This window comes from Gordionus sp. m RMFG-2023, chromosome 3 (genome assembly GCF_954871325.1).
Source record: "Gordionus sp. m RMFG-2023 chromosome 3, tfGorSpeb1-WG-v2, whole genome shotgun sequence".
Classification (NCBI taxonomy): domain Eukaryota; kingdom Metazoa; phylum Nematomorpha; class Gordioida; order Chordodea; family Parachordodidae; genus Gordionus; species Gordionus sp. m RMFG-2023.
The window spans coordinates 54,342,670-54,357,538 of record NC_088777.1 but is presented as its reverse complement, the minus strand read 5'-3'; the positions used below and the strand labels follow the sequence as shown (position 1 = coordinate 54,357,538).

Sequence of the window (14,869 nt, the reverse complement as noted above, 5' to 3'; positions counted from 1 at the left end):
AGGAGAATATATAAAAGAGAATATATTAAAAACTTTACTAAAATTTAAAATTAATATTGAACAAATATACACAATTACTTCTGATAATAGTTGTAATTTTTTAAGAGCTATAAAGCTCCTGCAACCTGAAACTGATTATGATATAAGGAGTAAATCAGCAGATGAGGAAAATATGGATGTAAATATATATAAATATGATATTGATGATATACAAAATACTTTTTTATCAACTATTATATCCTATCCGATTTAAAGTGTACGGTGTGCAGCTCACCCACTTCAGCTGGCACTTCAAGATGCTATAAAATTATCACCTATTCTGGAAACCTTTGCAAAAGCTAGGAGCCTAAATTTAAAATTAAGACATCCCACTTACCAAAAGTTATTAAAAAATATGAAACTCCCTAAGCCTGTGTTAGATTGCCACAGATGGCATTCAACCCATGATATGTTAGAAAGGCTGATTTTACTAAAACACAATATCGAAGATTTTTTTTCAGAGCAATCTGATTATTTATTGACTGAAGATTGGAAAGAGATAATAACGATTGTTGAAATTTTAAAACCGCTAAAAATCGCAACCAAACAATTCCAATCTGAACAGTTAACACTGACAGATTTTTATGCAGCATGGTTAAGATGCTGCATCGAACTGGAAAAAAATCCAAACCATTTTGCTCAATTACTATATTCTTGTCTTAAGAACAGAGAAGAAAGGTTTATAAAGAACGAAATTCTCTTAGCTGAAATATATTAAATTTATTTGAAAATTATCTAGTAATAACCAAATTTTTAATAAGATGATTAACTCTATCATTTAATTAATTCTTATCTGTCCTCTATAAATATTATTTCCTAAAACTCTTTAATACATATTCCTATAGGTTTTAGTACATCCTGGTCATATAAAAATCGATATAAAAGGGTAGGTCTTAAAAGTCGAATTTATTAAAATATTTAAATTCTAAACAACAAAATGTAGCCTATATTTTATTTATTAATTTTTCTATAAAAAAATACTCAATTGCATTTAATAGTAAATAACAATTGGAGTTATAATATTATAGTCTAATGTGAATGCAAATTTTCACTTTGACTATGATTTTATCAGCCATAATCTTTTATTTAAAAAGGTATATGTATATCACGAAAAAGATATATGTATTACATACATAATGTTTTATATTTATAGACTGGTATCATTTGTTTTTATTGAGAAAAATAATTATTTATAATTAAAATTATATATTATATTTTGAAAATGTTTTAATGAAAAATTATACACGCAGGAAAAGCTAGGAGTTGTCTCTCCATACTGGAAGAAATCGAATATCCTTTTATTACCGGGGGAAGTAGATACTCCCAGAGTGACATGGAGTATTACTTGTAAAGCATGTTTATTTTATTTTTTTATGACATAAAAATTGAATGAGTATAACTTTTATTGTTAATTTTAGTAAGTTGTGTCAAATTGAGGTAAGTAACAAATATCTATTTTGATCGTAGTTTTCCCAAATCCGTAACCACATCCTTGGTTCACATGGTGAAAATATATGAGATCGTTATCATGAAAGCTCGATAATAGTTATGCGACAGAGCTATCATTGTGTAGTATTCTTATCTGTAAACAAGAAGATTGTAAAATGTTTAGTCACAAAATTATCCTATATATAAATTTTTATATCTTATATGTTTTATTTTCATATTAGCCCCGAGGAGTTCCCGGCTAGAGCCTTTTCCGTTTCTCCGGATGTTATCACGCCTAAAAAAAAGAAAAACGTGGAAAAAAAGATACTAAATAATTTATTTTGAATATTTTCCATTTATAAATTTCCAATTTTACTAATAAAAATTCTAATGAACAACATATGCTTAACAATCATGTGAATTTGATAAAACTAATATTCTTGGAAAAAATATTAAATAATGATTAAAAAAATATATATTGAAAGGAGTTTTACTAAGAATGCTAAGATAATAAGGATTATTCAGATATCTTTACTTCCGATTATAATGTTAAGGTTCAGGGATGATCAAGGTAAAAGCAACGATATGTCATATAATAAATATCCATCCTCATATAAAACAGATGAGAAAATATATATATAAATTGACATTGTAAGGGTCAAAAGAGGAGAATAGATTTATTATCATATGTTAATTACTTAATAAAGATAAATTTTAGGGAAGATAAAATAAGAAATAATATAATTATAAAGAAGCCATTAATAAATTAGGGTAAGAATGAGGGATATCAGCAGACAATTATTGATTATTTTAAACTGACAAACTAAAATTTAATTACCTATATAGGGGCAAATAAAACTTACTAAAATTTAATTGACATCTTCAACTTAAGAAGTTAATGCCTCGTGAAGAGTTAAGCTATTTAGTATATAAAAAGGAAGGTGAATAATTATAGCTTGTTAATTCAATTATTAAAATTTCTAGTTGATACAACCTCTAAGCAGATAATTAGAGGTTTTTTGGGTATGAAAAAAATTAGGTCAATTCGGCCTATGATATCGTCTTTTTTATGAAAATTGAAAGAGGGAAATAACATCTCTCGATTATATTATTATACGTATTATAATCCCGGAGGGAATAACTATATGTTTGTCAGGTCTAAAAGAGGTTGTCTATTGAGTGTTAATCATATTTTGGGTTATGTAGGAGTAGAGTTTTAATAATTTCGGTATCATTGAAACCATATAACTTTAATGGCAAGATCTGGCCAGTTAGAATTTTTATTTTATTATAAGGCTATGGCTATTAAATCTACTATAGGGGTGGTAGTCTATAAAAATTCGGTTATATTTATGTGTCGTTTTAGAAGCAAATAGAGATTATAATAGCAATATATATAAAAATGAATATAATAATCACACCCACCTTCATTAAATCTTATTGCAAAGAAAGAGTATATATTGCCAGAATAAGGCACGTCAGGGGTTCATTTTTAACCTTAAATTTTGTTAAAGCATGTGTCAAAGAAGGAAATCCTACAGAATATTCTAAATAACTTGAGTAGACTGAAGTAATAGACACACACTCTAGATTATTTTCCATCATTTTTTTATTTATTCGAGCTTTATACCCACGAATACGATACCATAAGTTATTAAAATTTTCTTGAGGATAGTTATTACCTTATATTATATAAGATTATGAGTTTAGTTTTTTTAAAGAAAATTTTGGTTATAAGTAACTAGTATTAGAAGGGAAAAATTATATATATATATAATAAAAATGCAATATATCTATTCGCTAGATAGCGCGATGTATTAAAAAGTTATATTTTTTGAAATAAATTCTAAGGAAATTTTAATTTTCATCCTTAGAGGCTTTTTGGGTGTGGGTTAGAATATTAAAAGGAGGTATTGGATGTTTTTGGTTAAAAAAATTTATTATTATTATAAAATTTTATATTGTTATCTTAATAATATAAGTTGAAATTAACTAGGGCAATCATAAAATATGAAGATTTGTCAAAAGATATTTTAATGAGTTTCCAATTTTGATACTCATATAAATATTAATTAGATTTTATTTAATATTCATATTAAATTTTATATTGATAAAAAAATTCCTGACAATCCAATACCTAGAACATACCAGTTTGATATTTAAATAGTCAACTATTATTAATATATTTAAGTCAAAGATATTTTAATTAGATTCAATTTGATACCCATCACAATATATTTCTTTGATAAAAATATTCCTTACCCACCGTAACCTAAACCTACTTACTTAATATTTTTATTATAATTGAACTATATTATAATTAAAACCCATATCAAATTATATTTTTTACACCCCCCCCCCCATCCAAACCACCCTTAGATCAAGTCTAAGCCATGAACACCGAGAATAAAATTTATTATATAAGTAAAATATTTTAATCAATGGCGTAGACAGTTGGGGGGGGGGGTTAAACCCCCCCTCCCCCAATAACCCCGATTTTATTTAATTTTTTTTTTTGATTTTTTTATTAATTTTATTTAAAAAACTGTTTCTATTTAGAAATAAAATAAATAATATATACGATAGACGAAAAAATGCAACAATAAAAAATGGAAGTAAACAAAGAAAAAAATGAAATATATTTTTATGAACTAATAAAATATAAAATAAAATTAAAGATATATTGTAAATATATTTTTATAGTTTAATCAGATGTTTATAAATTTAATAATAAAATTTAAATTGTTACACTAAATTTAGATTGTTTTTTAAATTTTAGTTTATCATTTATTTAATTCCAATGTGGATATAAGAAAATTCCTACTAAAAGGAGAAATAATAAAATCAAATGACGATGGTAATGGTATTCACTTTTATAATATCTTTTATTTAAATCTTGGAATTAGAAATGCAACCACTAAAATAAGGGGAAACAAATGATTTAGCTATAATAAAATCATCAAATGATAATGGTATGAAATTCTAAATTATCATTTATAAGTTCTCTTAATTTTTTATTATTAGAAACATAATGTGTTATAAAAGCATCTGAGCTCTCAGTTGATTTGTCTGGAAAATCATCAAATGATAAAATGGTATTTTTTAATATAATTGAGTTCTATCTTTTTATTTGTAAATTATATTATTTTCATTTGAGTTATTTAAATTATGCAATGTGCCTTATTTAGTTATAATCCTTATTTTAAATCATTTTGATTATTGTAAATTCCCAAATAATCTTTAGATATTACAATATTATAAGCACAAGCAGAGTCGGGCAGTATTGTGAAAACTTGTATCTTAGATAAAAACAAATAATTTCCTTACCCTGTCTTTTAAATTTGTAATAAGTAACTTGAATCTTTATCTAAGATATATTTTTAATAAACTATATTCTTTTCTAGTTGTGCTTCTAAAATCTGAATTCTACAATTCACATTGAAATATATATTTAAAAATTTTAAAAAAAATATAGAAAATTAATGTCTTCAAAAAGATATTTCATTATACTTAAATTTTCAATTTAAAAATGATAATAATAAATTGTTAGCTATTGAAAATATTTGGACACCTGGCAAATGCTATAAATTTCCATTGTCCTTGGATAAAAGAAATTTAACATTTTAAACATCGTGGCTTAACAAATATAAGTGGCTTGTTTATTCGGCTAATGAAAAGAGTGCTTTTTGTAAAGTGTGCATCATTTTTTCACCAGGATATGCTGGAACCGGGTAACGAAAACTCAAAACATTGGTAAGTCAAGTATATACAAGATGGAAAGAGGCTCTTGAAAATTTTAATTATCATCAATAAAATTTATATCATCTCAATTCTTGTGAGATATCTGATGCTTTAAAATATCTCTATGAATCAAAAAATATCATTATCTAATATATTGAATAAAAAAAATTTGATATTGTTACAACCAACAGAGCAAGAATAGTTATAATAATTGATGCAATCATTTGGCTAGGGAGACAGGGCTTAGCATTAAGAGCTCATAGAGTATCAGCTGGCCCCTTAACATTTTCATCTTCTCATAATTAAGGGAATTTTAAGGAATTGCTGAAACTTTTATGCAACAATAATGATAATTATATAAAGCTTTTTGAAAGCTCGGCTAAAAATGCCACCTACCTTAGTCCATGCATTCAAAATAAAATTATATCTATATGCAATAAGTTTATATTGAAAGAAATTCCTACAAAAGTGAAAGCATCACCATTTTTTAGTGTTCTGGCCGATGAAACTTCGGATGTTGGGAATATAGAGCAATTATCCATAGCAATAAGGCTTGTTGACATGGAATCAGGTCATTATAATGAAGGAATTCTTTGTTCAATTTAATGCATTACATGACACTAACAGAGGCAATAGCTAAAGAAATTTTAGCATCCCTTCAAGATCTAGATTAAAATTTAAATCTAATGAGAGGGATATGATGGAGCTCCCTCAATGAGTGGTCACGATAAGGGGGTGCAGTCAAGAATTAGAGAGCTTTATAGCACCGCTTTATATGTTCACTGCAGCTCACATGCCTAAATTTGATGATATCCGAGGCATGTGAAATTCGAGACATCCGGAACGGTTTAGGTAAATTTTTATTAATTTAATTGGAATTTATTAGATTTTATTATGTATTATAGATATCTTTTTATAATTTAATATATTTTTCAAAATTTAGAAACAATATCGTCGGTTTGTGACTTTTTCATATCACCCAAAAAGAGACAGCTATTTATCCAAACATTTGATGATATTGATTCAAATAATCCAAAAAAAAACTAAAACGATTTTGCCCAACTAGGTTTATCGAAAGACAACAATCAGTAAGACTCTTCTTAGAATTATATGAAGTTATTTTTGCAGCACTCGAATCCTACAGATCCAGCGAAGAGAAGGATTCCTCAGATGCTGAAAATTTTTTACAGGCGATTACGAAGCCACAATTATATCAATTCAATGTGTATATTTTTTATTTAATTATACATATGATTTTAGCAAGCTTCAAAAAATTGATTTGTATTTAAGAGAGGTTATGAATAGGGCAAAGGATATTGTTGAAATATTAACAAATTTCAGAGAAAATGTGGATGAAAAATTTCATGATATTTACGAGAAAGTAAAGGAGATCACTAATTTGTTTGTGATTGAAATTTTTAAACCTAGAATAGTTTCTAGACAGTCCCATCGCTTAAATATTAATGCCTCTTCGATTGAGAATTTTTATAAAATAAATATTTTAATTTCCCTTATTGACACATGTTTATTTAAATTAAAAGAAAGATTTATTAGTCATAATTTTATTTTAAAAAGTTTTTATTTTCTTCTGCCGGTTAAGTCTGAATTGTTGATTACACGTGAAACGCGAGATGATATTAAGAAAATCTCAGAGTTTTATTCTGAAGATTTATTAGGATCGTATGATAAGTTACTTTGTGATGTCAAATTTTGGTATAAAAATCTTGACAAAATAGAGTACTCTTTGAGACCTAAAAATGCTTTGCAGGCCCTTTCCATGTGTATGCACTTTAGATTCCCTGCCAAATATCAAAACATTACTTTTTATTTTAGCTACTTTACCGATTAGTACCTGCACTAATCAAAGGTCTTTTTTAACTTTGAAAAGGTTAAAAACCTATTTAAGAAATCCCGGCCAGGATTGGCCAGGCCAGGAAAGGCCCGGTCAAGAAATGCCAGGTCAAGAAAGGCCCGGCCAGGATTGGATTTGCCTGAAATATTTAATTGTAAATTAGTAAATAATAAATAAAATAAACTAAAAATATAGGATATTCGCTTGAATTATTAAATAGGATTTTTAGCAAAATACTTTACAAATAATAAAAATTTATTCTGATCAGGTATTATTAATAATGATTATATTATATACATTGATTGCATTTTTATATCCCATTCAGTTTTCTTATGAGCTGCGACATTTTGATGCAATGTAAAACTATCCTTCTGTCGGTCCCCCGGTCTACTTTGTGGTCAAGATCGAGGACCGTCTCTATAAGAAGCATCAGTTATAGCTCAAAAATTCCCATAATAATAAATACGAGATTATTCGGAATATCCTCTCGTTAATTATAATAAGACATAATAGATTTTAATTAATCTATTCAATTTTTTGTTTTTATCGGCAGAGATCTGAAGAGGTGTCATTTGCCAGAGTGGCCCTGCTGGAAAGGCCCAGTCCAGATATTAAAAAAAATAGGCCCGGTTCGGATATATTAAAAATTAAAATAGGGCACGTTGTTCAGATAAAAAATTTAACAGTTCAGTTTGTTCGGATAGAAATTAATAACGGTTCACCTCGATTCACGTTCGATAATTTCGGTTTAAAATTTCGGTTAAGGTTCAGTTAACGGTTCAGGGGCTGTTTAGGCTCGGTTTGGTTCCCTACTTATGCTATTTAATTTAACATACTGGGCAGAAGGGTCATCTTGAAATTTAATTTGTTCCAATAGATCACTTTCAATGTCTATAATTAAAAACAATTCTAGATGATAAAGATAATTTGAAGCCATCTGGAAATTAAATTAGAGTAAATGGAAGAAGATACATAACAGAATACAATACAACCAGGCGCGTACGCAGCGGGGGAGGGGGGGGGGCAGGGGGACAAATCCCCCCAAAGCCAAAAAATGCAGATGCCGATATTTTTCAAAAATATTATTTGTTAATATTAATTTATATTTGTTAATATTTATTCTTATCTCATATATACATATATATATATATATATGTGTATATTTAATTACATTTATTTATCACATTCATCTACTAAGTTATTTTATCAATCAATTTCGATTTCAAGTTTTCCTTGGCGTAATTTACCTATTATTTTCAAATTTTAGTGGCGTAATATTTATCTAAATTCTAATAAAATAATAATTATCTCTGAAACTCCTTGTCCAACAGGAAGAAAAAAATTGCAAGCTTGTCCAACGAGATCGAGTCTCCGCCACAGTAACAGCTATTTTGGAGTTAGAAGAGCTGATTATTAATGCTATTACTGAAATATCACAATGGCTTGAAAGAAATATTTCCTCAGAAGCAAGAAAATTATTGGATTCAATACTTATTCCAAATTTTTTTCTCATTAGAATGTATTATTTAATTATACAACTATTTTATGTAATACTTTTCAAAAACATAACATTGACTTGATTAAGAAGATGAGAATAGCGGAGAGCATTTTATTAGAACTCAAGGAAATAGAGCTAGTGTTGTTGAAGAATTTCATATTTTATATGTTATTGTTGAGTCAAAATCAGAGCTATACGTGTTAAATATTTGTCCCCCTCGACTTGCAGCAAGCAAGCTCATCATCAAAACATTAATATAGGATCAGTAGAAGACTATTATAAAATATCATATGGTGATAGAAAAAAAATATAAATATTTGTTATATTTTTATCATGAAGATGTTAAAATATCTTATGATGCCTTATTAGCTGAATAACTATGATTAAAAGATTAACTATGGTTGATACAGTACCAAAAAATGCTATGGATGCTTTTTATTTCAAACACATTTTAGATTATACTCCCAATTATTAAAATGGTTATATATATATATTAGCAGCTCTTCAGTAAACTAATGAGAGAACATTCACTTTTTTAAGAAGAATAACAGAGCCTTGCAGAGGTACCATTTGCAGGACCAGGCCCAGATTTTTTCTAAAAATTTTTTCCAGCCCGGGTTTTTTTTAAAAAAATTTTCAGGCCCGGCCCGGCTGGCCCAGCCCGAATTTTTTAAAATAAATTATATTTATTTTTGATATTTATAGCTAATAATGGCGATTTCAAATATTTGGTTTTAAAATATACAACTCGGCTCGGATATTTTTTCTTAAAAAATTTTCAGGCCCAATCCAGGTGTTTTTTAAAAAAAAAATTACGAGACCGGTCCGGGTATATTTAAAAAAATTAAAATACGGTCCGGCTCGGGGGCCGGGCCTGCAAGTCTGTGAAAAACATACCTATGAAATACAACATCTGAAAGTAGATTGAATGATTTGGATCTTTTGAATATTCATAGACATTTAACGCCAAGCAAGGATTGATAATTGAAAAATTAGCTCAAAACATACAAAATACAATTATTCCTAAGAAACTTTTTGTGTATTAATTTATATTTACAACATTTAAATTTTTTATACTTTATATATTTTAAAAGCTCAAAAAATTCAAATTTCAATTTTGGGTCATTTAAGTGATTCATATCGTGGGTTATATTCACTTTATATTTTATGATTCACATTTAAATGCCGGTTTATATATATAATTTTTTTAATTCACATTAATTTAAAATTGTGTATTAGAAAAGTTATTAATCCTAATAAATTTATGCTTAGTATTTTTAATTAAAAATATTATTTCTTAAAAAAATTTATTATCCCCCCCCAGACCAAATTCCTGCATACGCGCCTGAATACAACCCTATAGAAAAGAGGAAAAAAGTGAAATGTAAAGAACAGATAAGAACAATAGAACTGAACAAAAAAAAAGAAAATAGAATAGAATAGAATAGATCAAAGCAAATCTCAACAAAAAAACAGAATAGATCAAAATAAAACAGAAGGAAAAGGCCAAAATAGGTCAGAGCAAAATTTTAATTATAGGCATTGAACGAGATTTTTGGTAAGAAATTTAAGTTGAAGATGTTCATAATTAAAAAATGCCCAATTTGTTAATATCTACTTTTATTATATTAATTTTGTAAAATTGTTTATGTAAACGAGATTATAATTTATTTGCCTGAAATATTTAATTGTAAATTTTTTAATAATAAATAAAATAAACTATAAATATAGGTAATTGGCTTAAATTATTAAATAGGATTTTAATTAGCAAAAAACTTCAGTTATATAAATAAATAAATTAATTAATATAAAATGATATTTGTTATACCATTACTATAAAATAAAAATTATTATTCTGATAAGTGCAATTAATAATAATAATAAGGAATTAAAGCAGGATGATTAAATTTTCTTTCTATAAAAAATTTAGTGCATATAGCTAAGTCTACTCATCATCACCACTAAACTCAGGAGACTACTTACTCTATAAAAAAAATTTAGAAAATTTCAACCTTACAAAAATTATTTTTCCATTAATATATTTCAAAAAAAATTCAATGTTTATCTACCTTAAAAATAATAAAAAGAAACAAAGAAGGAGAATAGATAAGTATTAACATTATGAATTCGATTATAAATTGCTTGTATTTATTGGAGATAGATTTTTCCTTTGCTATGAGCAATTGGGCTTCCCATTTCTTTACTATTAAAGTTTTTCCAAATCCAAAATCTCATTTTATTCACAATTAGATTAATGATATGTTGCTATCATTGCAGTCGCCCAGCCATTTTTATATTGCATATATCTAGTAAAGGCCTTTCACATAGCTTTGAGTCTATATTCCATTGTTGCATGTGAACTTTGTCTTAACCAATTTTTATTTTATATTTAAATAAAGTTAAATATAGGCAAAAAGCACCTATATAATACAAGCTTTCTATAAGATCTTATTTCTATCAAATTTTAAAAAAAAATGCCTGAAACAATAGATTTGAAAAGCAATTTTAATTAAATTTTATGTTTTAAAGATGCCCATCCTAACATTTTAAAAGCAAATACTTTGAATGGCTATTATTAGTTAACAAAAATAAAAAAATTATTTTTTTCAAAATCTAGGCCGCCGTGGAAATGGCACCTCTGCAGGTCTTTGATAAATATATAATTAGCTTATTTCAAATTTTACCTCTCATAATTCCTTAAACACGAGTCGATTTTACTTCCTTCTACTATATTAAGTGCCGCTATATGATTGAGTGACAAATAAAATTCAGATTGGAAAATTAACACTGAGCGGGATATTCTATTTATTATTGATCGCAAAATTCAAGACTTCCAAGGAATTGCTTGATATTGACACAGGTTTTGTTAAATGTAATCCTACTCTATTCGAGTCACTTTGCATATTATTATTTTTGATGCCCTAATGCTACTATTGTAATCAATTACGTTCGGCTGAGATAGGGTAGGCTGGTATTTGAAAAATCATGTTATCGATAGTATGAGGTCCGCAAGCTTCTTTATCCCATGCAATGCTTTGGGAGGGAAATTAATCTGCTTCATTACAGACAAATATTATAGAATGTACTCCATCCTGAGCCTTTCTTGATATCCAAATAAGACTGATCATGTCGAAGTTAAAATTTTTGAGTATCAACAAGGCGATATAGTTTTAATAGTTGTGAGATAGTTTAACAAAAATCGAAAATTTCCAGAGATTTTAATTAAAAGGTATTTTAATTAATTTTTTAAATATTTTTTATCATAATATTTTTTTTCTTCTTATTTTTCTTCTTATTTTTCTTCTTCTTTATCGTGTACATGGTCCCACAGTCGTGAGGTTTGTTCTGATAAGTTTTTTCCATCTTGATTGAGTAAGGGCCATGTCAAGATTCTTCTTAATTATCTTAACTTTGTCTACTTGACCTTTCCACGGAACACGAGGTCGTCCTCTTCGGCACCTCCATGTCCAATATTTTCGATTTACATCATTCGTCTCCCTTCTTAGTATATGACCATACCACCTTAGCCGATTTTTGTTTATCAAATCCACCATAGGTTGAATACCCATTTTTGCTCTGAGAAAGTCATTCGTCATATGGTTGATTTTGTATACCCCAAGCTCCACCGTATCATTCTCATCTGCGTAGCTTATAATAACTTTTATTCCGTCCCATGTTTCACTTCCATAGAGTAACACCGGTATTACAATGGATTTGTATGTTTTGCTTTTCAACCATATTGGCATCTCTTGTCGCACATTACACCGGATATACGTCGCCATTTATGCCATCCTTTTTGGATCCGTGCATTGACTTCTTTTTCGCAACCTCCCTCGTGCTGTAGTATCGAGCCGAGGTATGTAAACCTGTTAACTTTTCGATACTTTAATTGGTCATCCAGCGATGGGGTACCTGTAACGTTCATCTCCATATATACAGTCTTTCGATTGTTGAACTTTAAACCATATCCAGCTAAGCGCTTTGACCACTTTTCGGCTTCTTCGAATACTTTCTCCTTTGTCTCTTCGCATAGTACTATATCATCGGCATATAGCATACACCAAGGAGATGGCTTTTGGATATCTCCCGCCATTGTGTCCATAATAATAATGAATAAAAATGTACTTAGAGCAGATCCTTGATACAATCCAATTTCAACCCGAAAAAGTTTAGAGTCTCCAACAGTCGTTCTAACGCAAGAAGTTGAGGCATCATAAATATTTTTCATAAGCCGTACATATGCTTCAAGGATATTTTGTTTTATCAAGCACCACCATATTAATTAGCGAGGGACCGTGTCATTCTCGAGTCGCCCTGCCAATAAAATATTTTATTCGGACCGTTATATTATTTTCTTTAAATTTTCTCGAACTTAGCTTAGCAGATATCTAATAAAGGTTATAATCGAATTGCCACTTAAAATTAGGTAAATTTTTTGATGAATAGTTTAAACTAATTAAACCATCTTAAAAGTACTTTTTAAACAATCGTAGTACACTTTAAATAGTCCAAAATTATCGAACATTAATGGCATCTACACTCAAAAATAAAAAATTTTAAAAAATTTTTTTTTTATGTTTTAGTACAATCTTCGAGCTATAAGAATCATTCGAAATTTTTTTAATTAAAAAAATTTATATGTAAATTATTTGGTGTTTGAGGGTGTAATAGATATAAGTAAGGAATATTTTGCAGGGTTGCAATATTGATGATTTTTGTATTGAGTGGTATTGTGAAGAATCTATGTTTCTTTGGATAATCTATGAGTCAAAGTAAATTAATAATATGATGTATTATTCTTTGGTGGCTGTAGGGCTATTTAAATACCCATAGATTTATATTAATATAGACTGCTCAACGTCCAATTTTATAATGTTATAACAACATTACTCATTTAACAACCATTTGCAAAGAAACAACATTCATTATAATAAATCTATTTTTATAATGATTTTAACGTTATTTCATTGTATTTATAAATTATTTTATTTAAATCGCAAAGAGATACAAATTACAAGATATATAATTTTTCAAAAAGATGTAATATAAAAATATTTAATTATTTTTTTTAAAATGTATAAAATTAAATGATAAAATTTACAGTATAAATCGTAAAAAAATACATGTTTCCAAACTGAAATTTTAATTTAACATATTTACACTTATATTTTAATCCTATTGCTTCATAAAAAATTTAAAAATAGACAATTGTCACCTTTCTTCTTGTACATCTTCAAAATTATAATTTAATAGTTCAAAATATGTATTTATACCTTATGTATATGTGATATGTGACAATTTAGGATAAACCAAAAAAATTCCCGCTACCTTCGGCGACGATATTTCCCCATTATTATTTTCACCTTTTTAATTATAATGATACTCTTTTCAAAGAATTTATAAAGGATAACTTAAATTAATCTATCTCTACTACTAACTATCGATATTTTGTGAATATAAAGGATTTATTATTTAGATAATAAATTCAATTAAATCCTCCATTATTTACAATGAATTCATTATTATAACTTTACGAGCTTGCTGAAATATCTAAACCTTTTAAATGTAATTTAAAAGGATAGCAGAAAGTTTTATTTGCAAAACAATATGTATGATTGTTTACAATATATAAATTTGGTCGATGAATTGTATTATAATAGTTCTATAATAAAAGTATTAATTTTTACAGCGATAAATTTTGTCTTATTTTATCTCAAAATTCAATAGATAATTCCCTCCAAAAATTTATCCTACCCTTATTAAAGCCGCCTACCCCCTCAAAAAAATAGGATGCGAACTGTACCTACCCCTCCCGCTCATGTAGACGCTGCATGCTATCTAGATTACTCATAAAGGGAACTTCAATATCAAAAGAAGTAACGTTGGATCAAAGGCGAAATTGAAAAAGAAACAATGCGAGATGATATACTTTCTAAAGTATACAGATATACAATAGATGAATGGCCAATAAACTATGATGCATGTTTAAAGGAGTATAGCCAAAGGTAAGAAAAAATTACAACAGAGAGAGGTTGTTTATTATGGATAACTAAAATGATAATGCCACAACAATACCGAAACAACGTGTTGGAAATGATACATCAAGGACATATCGGAATGGTAAAAATGAAGATGAGATCACGACAATATGCGTGGTGGCCTAATATAAACCAAGATATAGAAACATGGGTCGAAAAATGTAGAGAACGGTAGGAACAACATGATATGCTTCAAAAGACAGCAGTTCAAAATTGGCCAAAACCACCAAAAGCATGGCACCGAATACATATTGATCTGGACCATTTCAAATT

At 27.7% G+C, this 14,869-nt stretch overlaps 1 protein-coding gene across 1 annotated transcript; it reads right to left on the bottom strand.

Moving 5' to 3' along the window:
* Positions 1-12,288: 12,288 nt before the first annotated feature.
* Positions 12,289-12,786, bottom strand: LOC135927119 (uncharacterized). Its single transcript, XM_065463056.1, has one exon. The coding sequence runs from the start codon at positions 12,784-12,786 to the stop codon at positions 12,289-12,291; it is 498 nt and encodes a 165-aa protein (XP_065319128.1).
* Between the last annotated feature and the right edge of the window lie 2,083 nt (positions 12,787-14,869).

What these genes read in the sequence shown, in the direction of transcription:
- LOC135927119 (XM_065463056.1), bottom strand. Translation starts at nt 12,786, where the DNA reads ATGAAAAATATTTATGATGCCTCAACTTCTTGCGTTAGAACGACTGTT.